The following is a 22021-nucleotide window of genomic DNA, read 5'->3' as shown; positions in this document are numbered from 1 at the left end:
AATCCCTAAATTCTAACATATCTATATCTCCAAATCCCAAGATTTCTAATACCTACGTTCTCAAACTCCAAAATTCCCAAATTCCTAGATCATCAAATCTGTGCATTTCTGCATCCATCGATCTCCATATCCTAAAGTCCCCCAATCTTAACATCCCCAAACTCCCAAGTGTCCAAATCCCTAAATTCTCAAATACCTATATCTCCAAATCCCAAAATTCTCAAATTCCTAAACCATTAAATAAACATCCATATTCGTCAATCTCCAAATACTAAACTTCCCAAATCTCAACCCCTCAAACTCCACATTCCTCAACCCATCTTCAAACGTACAAAATCGTGTCTTTTACAAAATCTTGCCTTTATTTAAATCTTGTCTCTATCTAAATATCAAAACCTATTAACTACCATAACAATTTACCTGCATTGGAATGGTTTTCGTAGTAACCAGCTTAGCCGTGCTACACTGCGCGATGCAAGTACCATGACCGCCCGCTTGAAGAAGCGGAAGCTGATAGGTCGTCAAACCGACAACTTCTATCATCCCGTCCTCCGTCGACGGCTCTTTAGTTCCACTCGCAGCGCCCCAAGGATGCGTCCCTCCGCCGTACGACGCGATATTCAAGAAAACTATAGCGTGCACACGATGTTCCTTCAATTTCGGTGTCACATCCGTACCGTCGCATTCCAGCGTCACGAATTCCGAGAGGTCCTTCCACTTCCGCAACACCAGGTCCTTGCCACCCATCTGACCGTAGTACATCTTGTTTCGCAATCGCGAGTTGAACTTTTCTGGATGCGCCTCTGTGATCACATTTTATTCACATTTAACCTACAGTTCGGTACACGAGATCGAACTCGTGAAAGCATTTGGAAACATGAGATTCTTTCGTATTTTAATCTGGGGTGGAAGTCGCTCTTGATTAAATCAACGGATGGAATCGGAGTACTTATTTTTCCGATATTGTGCTTTCGATCAATCGTGACTGCAATGGATATGGTTGTTGAAAATATGTAGGGGTGGAATTTTAGAGAGAATTTTTAACATTGGGAAATTATAGGGTGCATTAGAAAATTGTAAGTACATGTACGATGTTATATAATTTAATAAGATGTATTCTAAATGTAGGTGCATGTATGTAAGATATGATTAAGGGGGTAGGTGGAGACAGTTCCTTTATTGAACGAGATGCAATAGCCATTTTTATGGATCAACCATTTAGAAAATTATTATATGCGTTAGAAAATTATAGGCACGTATGTTTGATATAATTTAATAAAAAGATGTATTCTAAATTCATACTGCATGTAGGTAAGATATGATTAAGGGGGTGAAACTGCAGCTCCTTCATTATACGAGATGCACCTAACCTAACCATTTTTATGAAGCTACTGTTTATGTATATTAACTAATTTTATGTACACTATATTGTTCAATATTCTCCAAGATTTTTCTTAGTGCGTCACGAGTTTAATGCGTTGCAAATATCACGCAGTGTATATTTAATATGATACAAATTCAACGCGCTGTAAATTTGACGCGTTGTAAATCCGACGCGTTGCAAATTCGATGCGTTGTAAATCCGACGTGTTGCAAATTCGACGTGTTGCAAATTCGATGCGTTGCAAATTCGACGCGTTGCAAATTCGACGTGTTGCAAATTCGATGCGTTGCAAATTCGACGCGTTGCAAATTTGACGTGTTGCAAATTTGACGCGCTGCAAATTCGACGTGTTGCAAATTTGACGCGCTGCACATTCGATGCGTTGCAAATTCGACGCGCTGCAAATTCGATGCCTTGCAAATTCGACGCGTTGCAAATTTATCGTATTGCAAATTTGACGCGCTGCAAATTCGACGTGTTGCAAATTTGACGCACTGTAAATTCGACGCGTTGCAAATTCGACGCGTTACAAATTCGACGCGCTGCAAATTCAACGCGTTGCAAATTCGACGCGCTGCAAATTCGACACATTGCAAATTCAACGCGCTGCAAACTTAACGCGCTTCAAATTCGACGCGCTGCAAATTCGACACATTGCAAATTCAACGCGCTGCAAATTCAATGTGCTGAAAATTCAACGCTCTGCACATTCGACGCGCAGAAAATTCGACACATTGCAAATTCAACGCGCAGCAAACTGAACGTGCTGAAAATTCAACGCTCTGCAAATTCGACGCGCAGAAAATTCAACACATTGCAAATTCAACGCGCAGCAAACTGAACGTGCTGAAAATTCAACGCTCTGCAAATTCGACGCGCAGAAAATTCAACACATTGCAAATTCAACGCGCAGCAAACTGAACGTGCTGAAAATTCAACGCTCTGCAAGTTCGACGCGCAGAAAATTCAACACATTGCAAATTCAACGCGCTGCAAATTCGACGCATTGTAAATCAAACGTGATGCAAACTTGATCCACTGTAAATTCGACGCGTTGCAAATTTCACGCACTTTTAGTTATTTTGAGAAATACCCACTGTTACTGAAACTAAACTGTAATATAACTAATAGGCTACGAAGTAGTTAATTTCACAATCACCCAATCTCATCCTTCTTCGATAACAGATCGAACCCATAATTTCCAAACGATTTCACCGAAATGGATTACACACGTGGTGTCAAAATGGGCGCCGTGAGACTAACCTCGAGCCTCGTGAAATTCAAGAGCGATGTGAGCATCGACGCCAAGGGAAAAGTAATTATTAACGACGTTCAGAGGTAGATTCTCTTTGCCCTTGCCGTTGTCATCGTCGCCCTGGACGTCTGGATTCCTTTCGACCACCAGCTGCCATCTGTCCAGCAACGTGGTGTCGCTTTCTCCGATGTTTGTTAAAATTTTCCCGATCGGCTCGTCCGTGTAACCGCCACCCCAGCCTAACGCTCTTGCGAGATCGTTTCCGGTTCCGAGAGGAAGTACACCCACTGCTGGTGGAGGATTCGCTCCGATCTGATCCAGGATCGATAGTACCCATCCCACTGTACCGTCACCGCCACATGCGAGGACTCGTAGATTAGGAACTTTTTCAAACAGTTGTAACCTGGAAAATTTAATGTTTTATAAGGAAGGATAATATAGAATAACATTTTTTAAAATAAGAATAAAGAGCTTTATTGGCTCTGAAGATCTTTATTTTATTGGCTTTTTGAGAATTTAATTTTGAAAAGAGGAGTTTTGTGATTGGGGTAGACTCTCATTATATGGCACTGGGAAGGTCATATATTATTGGAGATTTATCGAGTAAAATAGATAACTATCGGTTGTGATGTTGATGGACTTGATGCAAGTTTGGTGGAAGTATTTTGTAATATATCTTGTGCTGCTATGAATGAAGGTGCAATGGAAAATTATTGTAAATTGCTATATAGTGAGATTCTGCGAAGTATTTTCATTCTTGAAAAGATTTCTGTTTGATATTGATGAATTTTATATATGATATACGATAACGTGATACACAATAACGTGTGGTAGTACAGTACTTAGGAATATAACATATGGCAATATAACGCGAGGTAATACAACACGTAGTAATATCAACGAGTAGCAATACAATGCATTTTAATATCAAACCGTGGCAATGTCAACGCATGGCGATGTAACGTGTAGTAATGCCACCCGTGGTAATTTAACGCGTGGCGATATAACATGTAGTAATATCAACAAGTGGTAATATCAACGCATGGCGATATAATATGTGGTAATACCACCCGTGATAATTTAACGCGTGGTGATATAACACGCAGTAATATCAACAAGTGGTAATATTAGTGCACGGCGATATAATATGTGGTAATATCATATGTGGTAATTTAACGCGTGGCGATATAATATGCAGTAATATCAAATCGCGGCAATATCAACGCATGGCGATATAACATGCAGTAATACTACACGTGGTAATTTAACGCGTGGTGATATAACACGCAGTAATATCAACAAGTGGTAATATCAACGCATGGCGATATAACATGCGGTAATACCACACGTGGTAATTTAACGCGTGGTGATATAACACGCAGTAATATCAACAAGTGGTAATATCAACGCATGGCGATATAACATGTGGTAATACCACACGTGGTAGTTTAACGCGTGGTGATATAACACGCAGTAACATCAATAAGTAGTAATATCAATGCATTATATGATTCTTGTGCCCTAAAATACTAAAAAAGTGTAGAATGCTAGAAATATGCATCCATGACAAAAGTTGCAATATAACAAGAGTCCGCAACCCTCTTCCATTTAAAAGTTAAATTTTCTTAAAAATGTGCACATATGATCATAAGTAACCTACATGAAACTTATTAAGGTTCTAAGATAACTACAGAAAGTTCAAGTTTAGTTTCAGAATTTAATTAAGTGGTTCATCGCAGAAGTACAAGGATATTAATTTGAAGAACAAAATTAAGGGATTTTTATCGTTGTTTGTACGCAGTCGTAATGCAATTCAATGAACGCTGTTTACGCGGTTATGAATGCAGTTAGACGAAATGCAGCAACTTTCGAATAAACTTCTCGAGAAAGTTTCGATAATACCATAGCAAGGAACCTTTGTTCGGAAACGTTCGCCCTTATTCAACCATTTCCTGGCTACGAGCCAGACCCGTGGAACTTTAATTAAACCTCTTGTTCATTTATCATATTTTCCAATATCCTGCTCCCCTTTTCGTCTAATCCATTCAACCAATTCATTGTCATCTCGATTTCCATTCAATTAACCTAAATCCCTATCCGAATCCGGACTGTTGAATTTTAACGGCGTTGCTAGTTACATTTTACTTTTTATTCATTTAGCTTTTGCATATTCTTTTAAATCTGGTTTCATAGAAAGAAACGCATATACCGGAAATATAGATTGTAGATGTAGATTTACAATCTGTATGTAGATTGTTACGTACCTGAATAAGTTCAAAATTAAATTTTTTCGTTTTAGTCTTTTATTTGTATATCATTTAGGGTAGATGAGTTAATATACGAATGATATTTACAGTAGAGTTAGCATGTGAATAATGTACGTCATAAATAAAATTGTTTGTCTGACATACAACGTATATAAAATACGTCGCATGTACCAGTTTTTATCTTTTGCATTTTAGGACAGTCGTGTTTGGGACAGACCAGTTAAAAATTTACAAAGTTTAATATCACAGAAGCAGAGAAACAGTGAAACGATCAACCCGAATATTTTTTATTTCCCAACAAAGCATCTCAGGACATCCATATCAAAGTTTAAACTTTTCATATTTTTAAACCAGAGCAAGGTTAAATAAAATAAACCACAGTGTCATTTTTTTCAAATCCTCCTGCATTCTTGTTAAATAAATAAATTAAGTAAAAGGAAGTATGATTAAAAATGAAGAAACATAACTATGTAGCTTGAATTTGCAACCTTCGGTTTTGTAAGCTTAGTACGAAACCATGAATAGTCTAGTGGAGGACTGTCTTTAAATAATCGAGTATACCTTGCAAGAACTTCAAACACAAACTCCTCTCTTGTTTTGCAGAGATACTGAAGATGGTTTGGCCAAATTACTATTCCTGGAAGGTTCCATAATTATGCAAAGTTTGAACGAAATCGGAGATTCAAATCTCGAGTACTCCCTTTGTAAATACAATTTTTATCATGTTCTGTTTACCAGTGAGAGATAATCAAAATGAACAGAAATTATTAGGGAACCTTTCACTGTAAAATGTGTAACCTCACGTATGTACATATAAAATATTGGAACACAGATATTTAGCTATTTAGAGTTGTTGTTACATGAAAGGATAAATTATATGTTGGATCAGTTTAGTCGTATACATGTATACATATGTATATGACAAACCTACACATGTACACATATGTGTATGAAAAACCTACATATGCGACTAAACTGATCCAACATATAATTCATCCTTTCAACAGCAACTCTAAACAGCTAAATATCTGTGTTCCAATATTTCAGAATCGCAAACATCTGAATCAATATGTTTACATATCTCCATATGTGAATATGTTTCATATTGACAATTTTGTCCAAAAGTGTTCCACAACCAAAGAGTCAGAGTTTACAACAATAAAAACAAAGTTTACTGTAATAATATCCAAAGAAACTTACCCCATTTTGGGTCCACCCTGCGTCAGATCGAACACCTGTCTAGGATTCAGCAGCCACTGAAACTTCTGCAACAGCTTGGCACCCTGATTTCCTCCGGATTTCGGGTTAATGAAAACCAGCACCGGCTTCACGGATGCCGTAGGTATAGGCTTGACCACCCACAATCGTCCTTGGTCCTTGTCCTGTTCCTTGTCTTTGTCCTTCTCTTTCTTCTTTCTGCTCGAACCACTACTGCCACCACTACCAGACTTCTTCTTCCTCGGCGATTTCCTCAAACTGCTCTTGAAACTACCCTTTCTGGGCAACTTCACGATCCAAGATGGCGGCACGATGATCGAAGCATGCGCACCTAGTTCGCAGTTCTCGCCGATTTTCTGCACGTTGAAACACGCCTCCTTGTTGTGGTAGGCTCGTTTGCACCAGCTGCAGCTCACCGCGACGATCTCCTTCGAGGTGAAACTCAGTTTCGATTGGAACGACTTGCCGCAGTTCCCGCATTTCCCTTTTTGAGACCGACGGTGGACCCAGTGGTGTTGCGTGTTCGTTTGCTCGCGATATTGCCGGACTCCCACGTCTCTGAAGCTGGATTTGCAGGCGAAGTTCAGGCTCGTCGCGCACACGGTGTGAGCCACCACGCGACACGCCGCACACTTCATCCTGGCTCCATGTTTCTGGAAATTCAATTTCATATTTCGTTAAATGTCTCGCGGAATTAAGCCCTTGGGCGCATTTGAGCTGGCACTTGTCATGATGCTTGTTTAAGTGTCATGAGGAGTTAGCGGTAGTTTAAACTGACACGATACTTAACATGTACATCCTATGAGATACAACTATCTTTTATAATTAAAGGAACATGTCAGACCGTTCATATAATAAAGATTTCAATACAGAATTTCGAATTGAACAAGTGACTGTAGTGATTTCTAAGTGTCTTGCATTTAAGTGTCAGATGAGGAGTTAGCAGAAGTAGTTCAAACCGACAGGATGCTTAATATATACATCCTATGAGGTACAACTACTCCTTGCAGTTAAAGGAACATGTCAAACTGTTCATATAATAAAGAGTTCAATAAAGAATTTCGAATTGAACAAGTAACTGTAGTGATTTCTAAGTGTCTTGCATTTAAGTGTCAGATGAGGAGTTAGCAGAAGTAGTTCAAACCGACAGGATGCTTAACATATACATCCTATGAGGTACAACTACTCCTTGCAGTTAAAGGAACATGTTAAACTGTTCATATAATAAAGATTTCAATACAGAATTTCGAATTGAATAAGTGACTGTAGTGATTTATAAGTGTCTTGTTTCTAAGTGTCAGATGAGGAGTTAGCACAAGTAGTTCAAACCGACAGGATGCCTAACATATACATCCTATGAGGCGCAACTACTCCTTACAGTTTAAGGAACATGTCAAACTGTTCATACAACAAGTGTTTGCATACAGAATTTCAAACTAAAGAAGTGACTGCAATGATATCAGAGCTGGCAGACACTGTCTGCCATTTCTTAATGGATGCGTCCTCTCATATACATTGTATGGCAAAAATAATTTTGTACACAGCAGGTTTGGCTTTGCGACATGTTAATACATCATTAAACACTTAAGTTCCAACCTTGAAGTTACTTAAGCACCGCAATAATAGTCTCCAAACACAAAATCCTAAAAATATAAAATAAATGGCAAAATTCGTAGTGAATGAATTTTTGCCAAAAGTATCGAAGAAAAATGGTGAAAATGAAGAACTGCAAAATGTATAGGCTCAGTCCAGTTACCCAAGATAAAAGTTATTCTGCATTCTTCCACGGTGATAGCGCAGCTGTTCGATAAATAAATAATGACAGGTGGATGTTGGCAGAGACAGGATGAACGATACAAATGCTGGTACGAACGAATAAATTTAGACGTCGTGCGTATGTTTTCCGGCATCGTTCCCGAGGCTAAATTTATCTTAACGTTAATACATAATGCATAATGCAACGCGGTGTTGTTCCTTTGTTGCTAGATATGCGATAAAGACACAGTTACCAGGGAAGTTTGCGCCATTAAAATCCAATAATCGTGTAACCGTATGTAATCGGGAACTTAAATGACCCGTAAGTTTAGAGGGTGCATTAGGAGCACGATAAACTGACAACGAAGAAAAATCACCGAGAGATTTTTCGAACGTAACGTTTTTGCCTGCTAATGAGAACCTCGCCGAGCTAATGTTCCAGTTCTTTCGCTTAAACGAACCAATGCAGCAAAGCTTCAGGAAGTTAGAAAAAGTGATTAACACGGGGAGAGCGGGCTATTTGAAGGGGAGATGCTTCTCTTTTACTTTTTACGGACTTTGCTTCATAAACTTGGAAAGATGCGCCGGGAATTTATCTTACGATGTTGTAAACACGTGGGCGGGTTATTTTTGCTATTAATTATCTGTGGTTGAATATTCTGGTTTAAACGAAAATGGTTTTGGGCAATAGAACAAAAATTATATTTACATTGTTATTAATATAACACTGTAACAATATACATGACACTCTGATGTGTGTACATATGTAAAATATCTGACAATAAATGAATATGTCGATTAGTCTGCACGTTTTCACAGTGCAGCTACAATACAGATATGTGTACCATATGTGAACAATGTATCATATGTAACGACATATGTACACGTATGTATAATATCTAACAAACGAATTTATCAGTTACTTCAAACGATTTCATACTGCAATAGGTTCCGCAGTACAGTACATGTGTGAACAATATGTGAACAGTATATCACATGTAACGACACATGTACACATATGTAAAATATCTAACAATAAATGAATGTGTCAGTCACACTAAATGATTTCACATACCTACAGTATCGACAGTATACCACACATGTGAACAATACACGACATGTAACATATGTAAAATAACATATGTACACATATGTAAAATATCGAACAACAAACGAATATATCAATTACTCCAAACGATTCCACCCTCCTACAGATTCCACAGTATAGTATACACATATGTGAAAAATATGTGAACAATATATGACATATAACGACATATGTACACATATGTGAAATATCCAACAACAAACGACTATATCAATTACTCTAATTACTCTTCTCACACCCCTCCTCCAGTACAGTATACATACATTCAGTACAGTATGCTAATAATATAAGACATGTAACGACATATGTACACATATGTAAAGTACTCAACAACTGAATACGTCGATTACTCTCAACGCTCCATCCCTACAAACTGGTTAAATGCCAGACACCTAGAACCTTTACAAAATTAAAAAACAGCGAGACGATACCGCAAACAAAATAAAATAGTACAGAAAAAAGGGATAGTACAAAACACGTGTTAAATCGCGTTATCGTATCTGGATACGTTTCAAACGATTTAAAAGCTTCATCGATTTTCATTGTCTGTCCCATGATCAAAGGGGCAAACGGTCAGACGAGGTCAAACAAACTAGCATCCCCTTCTACCCTGGTAGCAATGGCTGCATAAGCTGTGCACCAGGTTGTGCTCTAGAATTGTGACGATTTCAGTGAGAAACGCGGTCGAGTAGACAGCTAGAACGGTTTCTAGAGGGTCAAGGCTGGTCGACAGACCCTCGTCGAACCTCTTCTTCGTCGTTTCTGCTCCTCTCAAAGAAAGCTTTCCCCTTACGATATTGCTCAGCCGTCGCAGTTTATATTGGCCTATATGAGTCACTTGTACGTGCCTCGATTCACTGTGCAACGATCATTTGTAACAAAAATTTTGAAAAAGATAATAGATGTGGATATATTTGTTTTGGAGAGACTGTCTTAGGGGTTTATGATACTTTTCTGGATTATTTAGTGGGGTATATTGTGTGGATTCATAAACTTTTGAATTTGCAAATTATTTAGTTTCGGAATTTTTGCTTCTTTTATGCTTTAGGATTTGGGGAGGTAGGGATTTGGGGATGTAGGGATTTGGAGACGAAGGAATTTGGGGACGTAGGAATTAGGGGACGAGGGAATTTGGGGATGTAAGAATTTGGGGAAGCAAGGTGTTGGAGACGTGGGAAATTGGAGACGCAGGATTTTGGGGACGTGGGAATTTGGAGATGTGGGAATTTGGGGACGTGGGAATTTGGAGACGTAGGGTTTTGGAGACGTAGGGTATTGGGGACGTGGGAATTTGGGGATGTAAGAATTTGGGGAAGCAAGGTTTTTGAGACGTGGGAATTTGGAGATGTGGAAATTTGGAGACGTGGGTATTTGGGGACATGGGAATTTGGGGACGTGGAAATTTGGGGATGTGGGAATTTGGAGACGTGGCAATTTGGGGACGTGGGAATTTGGAGATGTAGGATTTTGGGGACGTGGGAATTTGGGGACATGGGAATTTGGGGACGTGGGAATTTGGGGACGTAGTGTTTTGGGGACGTGAGGATTTGGGAACGTGGGAATTTGGGGATGTAGGAATTTGGGGACGTGGGAATTTGGAGACGTGGCAATTTGGGGACGTGGGAATTTGGAGACGTGGGAATTTGGGAACGTGGGAATTTGGAGACGTGGGAATTTGGGGACGTAGTGTTTTGGGGACGTGAGAATTTGGGAACGTGGGAATTTGGGGATGTAGTAATTTGGGGACGTGGGAATTTGGAGACACAGGGTTTTGGGAACGTGGGAAGTTGGGGATGTAGGAATTTGGGGAGTTTGAAATTTGGGGATGTAGGGATACGAGAACGTTGGGATTTGGGGATGTAGATAGTAGGACATGTAGCAATTCGGAGATATAGGGATTTGGGGATGAAAGAATTTGGAGATGTAGGTATTAGGTGATATACCGATTTGGAGATATATGGATTTGAAAATGTGGGGATTTGGGGATGTAGGAACTCGGGTAGGTAGAGATTTGGGGATGTAGGGATTTGGAGATGTATTAAGGCATATAGCGATTCAGGGATATAGGGATTTTCTACAACCGAATTTCTCATAATTATTTGACTCATCAAATCATATTTATATTTGAATTATGGTGACGCACTCATGACGCACATTACAGTTCACATACGCTAAAATTATATTTGCAGATTGAGTCTGGAGTTTAACACCAATTAGCATAATCAAGGATCTCGAAACCTAAAATATACCTAACATTTCATCTTCCATATTGCAGTAATTAATTCTGCTTGACACAGCCGTCGTCAAGAGTTGTTAAAGCAGTTCCCAAAATATGGAGTCAAACTTTAGAAATATTTCAACAAACTTTAAAAGTATTGTGTGATAGAAGATTTATAAATCCATAGATCTAAAGTTGAAGTGACTGCACGTTGCGTGCAAGTCAGTAAACGGGTTTGAAGCGATAGGGCAATTTCGACACGATAAATAAATCTCACGGGCTGTTAACGATGCGACCAGACGTTTTTTTGTCTGCTCGTCGAGAGCAATTCCATGTACCATAACGAAGATTGATTCCATCGGTAACTCGGGACTTTGATAAATCGGTAGCCGTTCATCCGTTGAGTTTTCCATTTAAGTTTTCCGCTGGTCGCGTAGCTCACTCTTTTCTCACCTCGTTCTGACGGTCTGTAGACCGTCTGGTTTTTGCTCGGAGAGGCTTGATCCTACGCTGCGAACGCTATTAAGATGATTGATCGACGACAAGTAACGTCTCGCATTTTCGACCGTCGCGATAGGTAAATTTGCGAAGTAATTCTCATTTAGCTGCGTGTTTTGACTGGCGACTAGAGAGTCGCGGAAAGAGTTGCTTGAAAAGTTTAATAAGAGTGAACCTCTTTTGGTTAAAAGAGATGTGATGGGTTTTAGGTTTTGGAATAGTGAGGATTTGATCTAAATGCAAGTTTCTCCCTAAATTTCAAATTCACCAAATTTCAAATTCACCAAATTCCAAATTCACCAAATTCCAAATTCACCAAATTCCAAATTCACCAAATTCCAAGTTCACCAAATTCCAAGTTCACCAAATTCCAAGTTCACCAAATTCCAAATTCACCAAATTCCAAATTCACCAAATTCCAAATTCACCAAATTCCAAATTCACCAAATTCCAAATTCACCAAATTCCAAATTCCCAAAATCCCAATTTCCCAAAATCCCAAATTCCCCAAATCCCAAATTCCCCAAATCCCAAATTCCCCAAATCCCAAATTCCCCAAATCCCAAATTCCCCAAATCCCAAATTCCCCAAATCCCAAATTCCCCAAATCCCAAATTCCCCAAATCCCAAATTCCCCAAATCCCAAATTCCCCGAATTCCAAATTTTCCAAATTCCCTAAATTCTCCAAATTCCAAATTTCCCAAATTCCCCAAATTCCCCAAATTCCAAATTTCCCAAATCCCAAATCCCCAAATCTAAAAAATTCACAAATTAAAACTTTCCTAAATCTTAAAATTTCCAAACTTTCCAAAAATGTCACCATTTCTCAATTTTCCAAAATGTCACCGTTTCTCAGTTTTCCAAAATGTCACCATTTTTCAATTTTCCAAAATGTCACCATTTCTCAATTTTCCAAAATGTCGCCGTTTCCCAAACCAGCGAACCTCGTTCCCGCCCTCCAAAATTTAGCAAACGCGCAATTCCAGAACCGAGCAAACATGCACGTTCATATAAATTGTGCGACGATTGCTTCCAACCAAATCTGGTTAAAGAAAATACAAACATGTTGTGTCAATATCAGCACCGCTTGCAGCGAAATAAAATTCGACAGATAAATTAAAAAAAAAGAATATCGTTGTTGTGTAACTACAATTTAGTGATTGAAAAACAGAGTTGCAATAAAGTAAAAAATAGAAAAACATTGGCATGTATACAATGAATTGACTGCAAGATAAAAGGATGAAAAAATTGGGGTTTGACTTTGTTTTCGGATCCAATATGGCGCAAACGGCAATTACACAATAAATAAAATATAACGAGAAAGTTAATAGAATAGACTCCCTTTATATTGCCGCGCGGTATATTTTTTTTAGTAGTGAAGGGATGTTACACTGTGTTATTTTTTTCTGATTGAAGGTTGAGATCGAAGATTATTTGTAAATTTTAGAATTTAGGAATTTGTAGATTTTGTAATTTTGTAATTCTGTAATTTTGTAATTTTGTAATTTTGCAATTTTGATTTTGTGATTTTGAAAATTTGGGAATTAATAATTTTGTAATAATTTTAATTTTAATAACCAATCGGTGCATCTTCCGTCCCTATGGTTCCATGAGCGGCAATATAACGAGAGTCTATTACGTTTGACTCCTAAAAGCACCAACATTTCGCTTATTTTTATTTTCATGAATAATCTTCAGACAAAGTGCAGCAAAAAAGACACCAAACAACAGGAAGCACAGTACAAAGTAATTCTATGAATAAACAAATTCAGTATCCGCTGCAGAAGCGCAACAAACGTTTCTTCGTTACAAAGGAACATTAAATTCCTACATTGAAATCGTAGGAAATTGCAAATATGTTTGATCTCACGACGATGTACTTTTATAAAAGTAATTCCTATTCTATCGAATAGGAGGTAATGAAAGACGCAGAGAAAGGGAATAATATTTGCCCTGGGTACCGTCGGAAGTTTATAAAATTGCCTGAAGAAGAGTGAGAATATAAGCAGGACGGAGAAATACGAGAAATTCGTAATATCGCTCTCCTCTACCTCAACGATGCAAAGAGGGAAAAAGATTAATGAATAAAAGCGAAACCTGGCGTATTTAATATTCGAGAATATCGTTGCACGGAATTTCATCGAGCGTGAACACATCCGTCCTTCGGTTGAAATATCACGGAACACGGTTTTGATTCTTAAACGTTTCGAATAATTTCGTTGCCGAGCATGTTCCGCCGCGAGAAAATCGATACATGTTTATTTTCGAGGGACTGCGTCGGAATTGCACTGTCAGTATGTGCAAGCGTCGCGAAAACTTGAATTTAATTTCACCCCTGACTGTGCATGTGGAAATTTGGGGATAGTGGACAGTGAAGGTTTTCAAATTTAGGGAGATAAGTTGTGTAAATTTTCAGATCAGGGCGAGAGTGGATGATAGAAATTTTGCAAGTTGGAGATTTTAAAGGGGAGAGTGGAAATTTTGAGATTTGAAGCGTTGTGAGGTAGATGGTGAAAATTTTGGGATATGAGAAGTTGTAAGGGGGATTGTGGTAATTTGGGGATTTGGGGAATTGCAAGGTGGAGTATGGAAATTTGGGATGTTAGGATTTGGGAATGTAGGAATATGGGGATGTAGAGGTATGGGGATGTAGGGATATGGGGGATGTAGGGATTTGGAGACGTGGGAATTTGGGGACGTGAGAATTTGGAGACGTAGGGTTTTGGGGACGTAGGAATTTGGAGACGTGGGAATTTGGGGACGTGAGAATTTGGAGACGTAGGGTTTTGGGGACGTGGGAATTTGGGGACGTGAGAATTTGGAGACGTAGGGTTTTGGGGACGTAGGAATTTGGAAACGTAGGAATTTGGGGACGTGGGAATTTGGGGACGTGAGAATTTGGAGACGTAGGGTTTTGGGGACGTAGGAATTTGGAGACGTGGGAATTTGGGGACGTGAGAATTTGGAGACGTAGGGTTTTGGGGACGTGGGAATTTGGGGACGTAAGAATTTGGAGACGTAGGGTTTTGGGGACGTAGGAATTTGGAGACGTGGGAATTTGGGGACGTGAGAATTTGGAGACGTAGGGTTTTGGGGACGTGGGAATTTGGGGACGTGAGAATTTGGAGACGTAGGGTTTTGGGGACGTAGGAATTTGGAAACGTGGGAATTTGGGGACGTGAGAATTTGGAGACGTAGGGTGTTGGGGACGTGGGAATTTGGGGACGTGAGAATTTGGAGACGTAGGGTTTTGGGGACGTGGGAATTTGGGGACGTGGGTATTTGGGGGCATGGGAATTTGGAAACGTAGAGTTTTGGGAACGTGGGAATTTGGAGACGTGGGAATTTGGGAACGTGGGAATTTGAGGACGTGGAAATTTGGAGACGTGGGAATTTGGAGATGTGATGGTTTTGGGGACGTAGGAATTTGGGGAGGTAAATTTTGAGATCTTGAGAAATGCAAGGTGAATTACGAAGACTGGAATTTGGAGAACTGACCAAATTTCATAAATTACAGATTCCTACACCCGCAAATTTACAAATCCTCAAATCCTAACACTTCCAAATCCCAAAATTTCAATACCACACCATCGTACACCCTTACAACTGCATAAATACCCAACATAGTTATTCTAATATCAGCTTCTAAACCTTCCAGTTCCAAATTTCCCCGATCCTTCGTTCCATGTTAAACACGTTCGTTTAACTTTGAAATCAGAGGGAATCTGAACTGCAGCACGATAATGTAACCAGCAAAGTTACGCTCGGCAATATAGTCTACCGCATACATGTGTCCGTATGTGTGTGTGTGTTAATAACGGAAATTGGCAATCTACGGAAACACTTTGTCTGGGTATAAAAAGAAAATTATCGGGCATGCCTCGATTACAGGCTATTGCGATGAAGCTGAACAACGGGTGGGAGGGTAGCAATTTTCCCTGTGGCAGCGTGTCTACCAGGGCAAATATTTTTGTAACTAGTTTGCATGACACGAAATTAGAAATTGCATCAAAGCTTGTTGCTAGCCGCTAGGAATTTTGCGTGCCACCTGCATCGTGTCCGTTCCGATTTTTCGTGTATCGACGAGGAACAACTTGGACGTGCTCGTTTCGCGGAAATTCCTCTTTTCCTAGGAACAGGCGTCGACGTGCACGAAGGGATGAAAAATTTGTTGGGGTCAACTAAAACGGGGAACGGTGACGTGTTCTGCGATTTCGTGTAACTTTACTTGAACTTTACGTGCTAATTTTTTTAGGACAACGTGCGGGGGAATATGGTGGTTAAACTTTTGAAGTGTGACAATTTGAAATTTTATAAAGGGGATGTAGGTACTGGTAACTTTCGAAATTTGATCATTTGTGAATTTAATAAATTGGTAATTTGTGGATTTATGGATTTGGGAGATGACTAATTGTAGAATGTGAGAATTAGCAATATGAAAATTGGGGGTTTTTGGATTTGGATACGTGAGGATTCGAAAATTTATAAATTGGGGGTGCAGGTATTTGTAGCTTAGGAAATTCGGTCATCTGTACATCTAGTAAGTTGTATTTGGCAATATATAGATTTGGAGAGCTGGAAATTGTAGAATGTGGAAATTAGACAATATGGAAACTGAATATTTTGGAATTTGGAAACATGAGAATTTGAGAATTTATAAACTTGAGGGCACAGCAACTTGTAATTTAGAAAATTTAGTAATGGATTTATCAAGCTATTAATTTGTACATGTGTGGCTTTGAACTGAAAATATTCCAACTAAATAAATGTAATTATTGATATCACTAAAGTCTATTAATCATCAACCTCACAAGAATAAGTCCACTGTCATCCTTAATTAGTTCTAATTATGTAAATTCTTATAAATGTTCTCATCGACTAAAAAACCCCACACTATTAGCATCAATAACATTATGCAAAATGCCCAACAAAAAATTTTATTGATATTAATGACTAGATTGAATATCATCAATCATTCAAACGACGACTACATCATCTGTCGAAGTATCGTTGAATGGTCTCGACTACTCTAAAATAATGTTTTTGTAACCCTATATACGACTACTTAAGGGTTCAATGTTTATTTTCGTCCGCAGCACGGTCGTAAAAATAGATATTGCGTATACATTCTCGGAAATCAATTAATACACTATAATTGGTTTCGGTGTAGCGCGTAAAATCAATGAATCGCATTACATTAATGAGCTGGCGTTTCATTGAAGACGAGTCAAAGAACTTGGAAACATTTCGACGTAAACAAAATTCATCCGATGAAAAGGCCTCGAATTAAATTGTTATTACGCTTAATAAAACACGTAGCGTATAACCGGTAATTATAACAATCGTATTATTTCCCAGAATGTTTCGGATCGAAATTTTCGTGAAAATATTCGCTCGGGGAAACACGTCCTTAATTGAACAGATACAAGTTTCGTTGAAAAAAGGAAGTTAATTAAGCAATCTTCTGGGAACGATCGCTCAGAATTTTTCTAATTAGATTTTCTCTTATAATATGTAACGTTACTTTTAGATCCTAGATTAGTTACCTAACAAATGAACGACTTAATTGTCTAGTATAATTAACCTTTCACCGTTAAACTCGACTAACTACCTTAGCGTTGTAATTAAAAATGAAACGTGACTGGAAAGCTTTGGTTGAGATATCAGTTTTTAAACGTTCAGTCGTGTTTTGAGACAAAACAGTTTTTTCGCAGCGAAAGTTTTGATAAGTGATTTGTGTGAGGATTTGAGAATTTAGGGAGATCTGTGTTTACGGATTTAAAGACTTAAGGATTTTGGGATTTAGGGATTTGTGGGTGTAGGAATTTTGGGGGATGGGGATTTGGGGATGTAGAGATTGGGGGATGTAGAAATTTGGGGATGTAGGAATTTGGGGATGTAAGAATTTTAGGACGTGGGGATTTGGGGATGTAGGGGTTTGGGGATGTAGAGATTGGGGGATGTAGGAATTTGGGGATGTAAGAATTTTAGGACGTGGGGATTTGGGGATGTAGGGGTTTGGGGATGTAGAGATTGGGGGATGTAGGAATTTGGGGATATAAGAATTTCGGAACGTAGGGATTTGGGGATGTAGAGGTTGGAGGATGTAGGGATTTGGGGATGTAGAGACTGGGGGATGTTGGAATTTGGGGATGTAAGAATTTTGGAATGTAGGGATTTGAGGATGTACGGTATGGGGAATGTAGGAATTTAGGAATGTAGGGGTTGGAGGATATAGGGATTTGGGGATGTAGGTATTTGGGGATGTAGGGATTTGGAAATGTAGAAATTTGAGGACGCAGGGACATGAAGAATATACAACTCCAAAAATTTGAGAATCTAATCGTAGGAGTTTCTGGATCATAACATTTGTAGTCTGAACATTTTGTACCGTAGAATTTGAAGATCCAGAAACCAAGAACCAAGAAAATTAGCTAAATTTCAATCTTGCAAACTAAAAAGTCTGCAATACATAAATATAAAAGTCACAATAACCTTGAAATTCAAAACCATCAAACCATCCTATCAGTTCTCCAACCCCCATTTCTCTTTCTTGCATTCAGCTTCAAAAATTCCAAAAGCCCCCACCTTTCAACTTCCCAAATTAGTTTATTTCATAAATACCTAGTCAACATAACAAGACCTAATATACTCGTACCAATCGCTCGCGTCATTCCATCCCTCGACTTTTCCCTTTTTCCCTCACAACGTTGTAAAGAAAGGAATGGAAAGCTAGTTAGAGAACGTAACAACGTAGCGACCTGGCAATAATCGTAAAAACGGTGGAAATAAAAGCGTGAAAGAAAATGGTCGGTAAGTATAGATCCGTGAGACATGTTTCTGGAAGATACGAGCGTTCGAAGAGCGAATAAAAAACGCAACGTCTCCCGGCATGAAAAATGGTGTCTATGAAAGTGGCGATGAATAGCTGAAAGAAGAAGAAAAAGAAGATAAAGAAGAAGTAGAGTTCTATAACTGTGCCAGCCTGAAAATACTTTTTCGCGGCGTGTCGTCCGACAACGTGCATCTTTTATTATCTGCTGGACACGATATTTTCGGACTGACGTTCACGGAGTTTGCACTTGCATCTTCGGATCGTTCGTCTTCTGGCGGCCATTTTGAAAATTGATGAAACGGTTCGGAGCTTACAATGGATGGTTTTAAAGGGATGTTCTATTCTTTTTAACTTTGAGTGGATTAGAAAAGAGTGTTTATACAATTTTTGTTTTAATTTGATATTAAAAATGGAGGATTATAGGAATGATAGAGAAAAACATAGAGATATGTGGTTCTATTATTTTTAACTTCGAGTGGATTAGAAAAGAGTGTTTATACAATTTTTGTTTTAACTTGATATTAAAAATGGAGGATTATAGGAATGATAGAGAAAAACATAGAGATATGTGGTTCTATTATTTTTAACTTCGAGTGGATTAGAAAAGAGTGTTTATACAATTTTTGTTTTAACATGGTATTAAAAATGGAGGATTATAGATGTGATAGAGAACAACATGAAAATATGTGGTTCTATTATTTTCAACTTCGAGTCAATCGAAGAAGAATGTTTATAAAATCACTATTCTGCCTTGATATTAAAAATAGAGAAAAATATAAGTAATGGAGAAAAACATGAAAACTAAAAAGTTTTAACACATGCAAATATTTAAGAATTTGGAAATATGAATATATAGAAATACGAAAATACGAAAATTTGATAATTAACGAAACTGATAACATACAGAAAATTTAAGTTCCTAAATATCTATGAGAAATATGTATCAACGTTATATATTCAAGTTTTCCTTCAAGCTTGCTACGTTCCTTTTTGTTAACGTCTCCTATCGAACACGTATTAAAAGTCAGCTCGAAGATTGAGTATCTTCACAACATTTAAAGGTTAATGTATCTGCCATAATAACTTGTTCGCAAAAAGTATATTTTTTCTATGCCGCGAGACGCGCTGAATAATGCATAAGATTCCTCGAGTTCGTTTATCATCCAACTAAACTGAATCCGACACCGTCGGTAAATTACGTAGAATCCATCGAAAGGATGCATAAAAAGGTGATTGATAAATCTCTGCTAACTTCCAAGCTACCAAAGAATTACTGTCGTTTCGACTATACTTCGTTATACGACTCGAGACAGATTTGTTGCGCGAATAAAAGTTTGTTGTGCAAGTAAACAGGGATTGTAATTAGCAAGAAGCTGTAGTTTACGTCTGAATAGAATCGTAATTAAAAGTTGAATAAATACGAAGTAATTGGAGTGGGGTCTTATAAAATGTCTGACGGCAGGCCGCTAAAAATAAAATGTCGCCGAAGTAATTAAAAACCGTTTTAGCACCTTCGTTTTTCTCGCGACCGTATTTCCAGGTAAACGGGGAACAAATTGGTGAAAATGGGATGTCGTTCTGAACGTGGAGAAAAATGTGAAAGAGTCCGTGTATTTTTTTTCGCCATTTTGTTGCTTCGTTTTGCTTTGTGCTCCTTCCGAATTGAATCCTCGCGACGAGTTCGATTTAACGAGAAACGGTGACAATTAACGAGATTAGTGCTGTTTCCAGAACACAATTATGGAGACCTTAGACGATCGATAGGTACATTTAGTCAATATTTTAGGTACGAAGGTATACACTGCCAGTATTGACATTTTGACGGCATTAGGTTCACTGTAAATACGATAGTGTACGAAAATGGAAACTAGAGGATTTCGCGTAATGGATATTTGGGAATTGGAGAATGTTATGATCTGGAATTTTCGGAATTTCAAGGTTTAATTTGGAAATTTGAGAATAGGGAATTTTAGAACAAGGAAATTTGGGAATAAGAGAATTTGGAGATCTGAGAATTTTGGGACTAGGGAATTGAATATCTAGGGATTTGGAAATTATGGAATTTGGGGATTAGGGAATTCGGAAACTGGAGAATTTATGAACTAGGGAATTTGGAAACTAAGAAATTTGAGACTAGAGAATTTGGGAACTAGGTACTTTGGGACTAGGGAATTCAAGAACTTGGTAATTTGTGACTAGAGAATCTTGGAATTAGGGAATCTTGGAACTAAGAAATCTTGGAAGTAGAGAATTTGGGACTGGGGAATTTGGGACTAGGGAATCTTGGAACTAGGGAATCTTGGAACTAAGGAATCTTGGAACTAAGAAATCTTGGAACTAAGAAATCTTGGAAGTAGAGAATTTGGGACTCGGGAATTTGGGACTAAGGAATCTTGGAACTAGGGAATTTGGGACTAGGAAATTTTGGAACAAGGGAATTCGGGACCTAGGGAATTTGGAACTAGGGAATTTTGGAACTAGGAAATTTGGGACTAGGGAATCTTGGCACTAGGGAGTTTGGGGACTAAAAAATTTTGGAACTAGAGAATTCGCCTGGAGAATTTAGGGACTGAAGAATTTGACACCAGAAAGTAACTAGGAAATTTCGTGAATTCGAAATTTGCAAACCAGGGCACTTTATGATTTCAAAATTTGGAAATTAGGCCACTAAAGAATTTGCAAATTTGTAACCTCGATTCCATAATTTAAAAAAATTGTAAACTAGAAAATTTTGGGATTCGGTAATTTTTTAATTTGTATCCTAGGGAATTTCAACATTTTCGAAGCTAAAGTATTTAAGAATTTTTAGATTTGAAAATTGATGGTGAGATACTGGGAATTTTGTATTAAGAATATACACAGTAGAAGAGAATTTAAAACAAACAATGCAGAGATTAATTACTCTGGTGTTCATGAAACGAACACAGTAAAAACCGTAATGGTCGACGAATTGAAACGTCAAATAGTAATTATTTACCGATTACCGAAAGCGATAATTATTTAACAGATTAACGTAATGTTTAATCGATCCTTCCGACGATACCGTGTATTTCGTGAAATTCTATTTCTGATACAATTGCGAGAGATTATTCTATCTCTACGTTTGTATATACCCGCACAAATGGGCAGATTTGATGGATCGTTTGATACCGTGTTCCCTGTTATTATCAAACTTCATCCGTTCTGTTTTTAATGGCTTCCTTTCATCGGTTTTCTTCTTCGATTAAGATATAATATGTTCTTGCGTCGAAAGAAAACGTTTCGAACTTTAAACGAATCGACAGTTGATTGCAACTTAGATTGGAAAATAACGGACTGATAATTGTTTAGTCAATGATTTTTGTATTTGTTTCGAAATATTAACTTGTATGATTCAAGGTTTTTCTCTAAATTCTCTAATCCCCGAATTCCCTTATTTCCAAATCCCTAGATTTTCAATTCCCTAGCCCCAGAATTCTCGAATCACCAAATTCTCTCGTTCC

General features: G+C 38.2%; 1 protein-coding gene across 19 annotated transcripts in view; it reads right to left on the bottom strand.

Moving 5' to 3' along the window:
• rdgA (retinal degeneration A) overlaps positions 1 to 22021 on the bottom strand; it is a 96461-nt gene that overhangs the window by 14539 nt on the left and 59901 nt on the right. For all 19 annotated transcript variants that reach the window (XR_013038149.1, XR_013038150.1, XM_076531537.1 and 16 more), the window contains 3 exons: positions 6107 to 6777; positions 2648 to 3042; positions 421 to 803 (listed from right to left, as the gene is read on the bottom strand). Coding sequence is in view for 17 of the 19 variants with exons in the window: in XM_076531537.1 (XP_076387652.1) it covers positions 421 to 803; positions 2648 to 3042; positions 6107 to 6777 (1449 nt within the window). In the remaining 2 variants the exon portion in view is untranslated. The remainder of the gene's footprint in view (positions 1 to 420; positions 804 to 2647; positions 3043 to 6106; positions 6778 to 22021) is intronic.

Source organism: Megachile rotundata, chromosome 5, assembly GCF_050947335.1.
Source record: "Megachile rotundata isolate GNS110a chromosome 5, iyMegRotu1, whole genome shotgun sequence".
Classification (NCBI taxonomy): domain Eukaryota; kingdom Metazoa; phylum Arthropoda; class Insecta; order Hymenoptera; family Megachilidae; genus Megachile; species Megachile rotundata.
The sequence above is the reverse complement of the archived record's forward strand: the minus strand, read 5'-3'. Positions and strand labels throughout refer to the sequence as shown.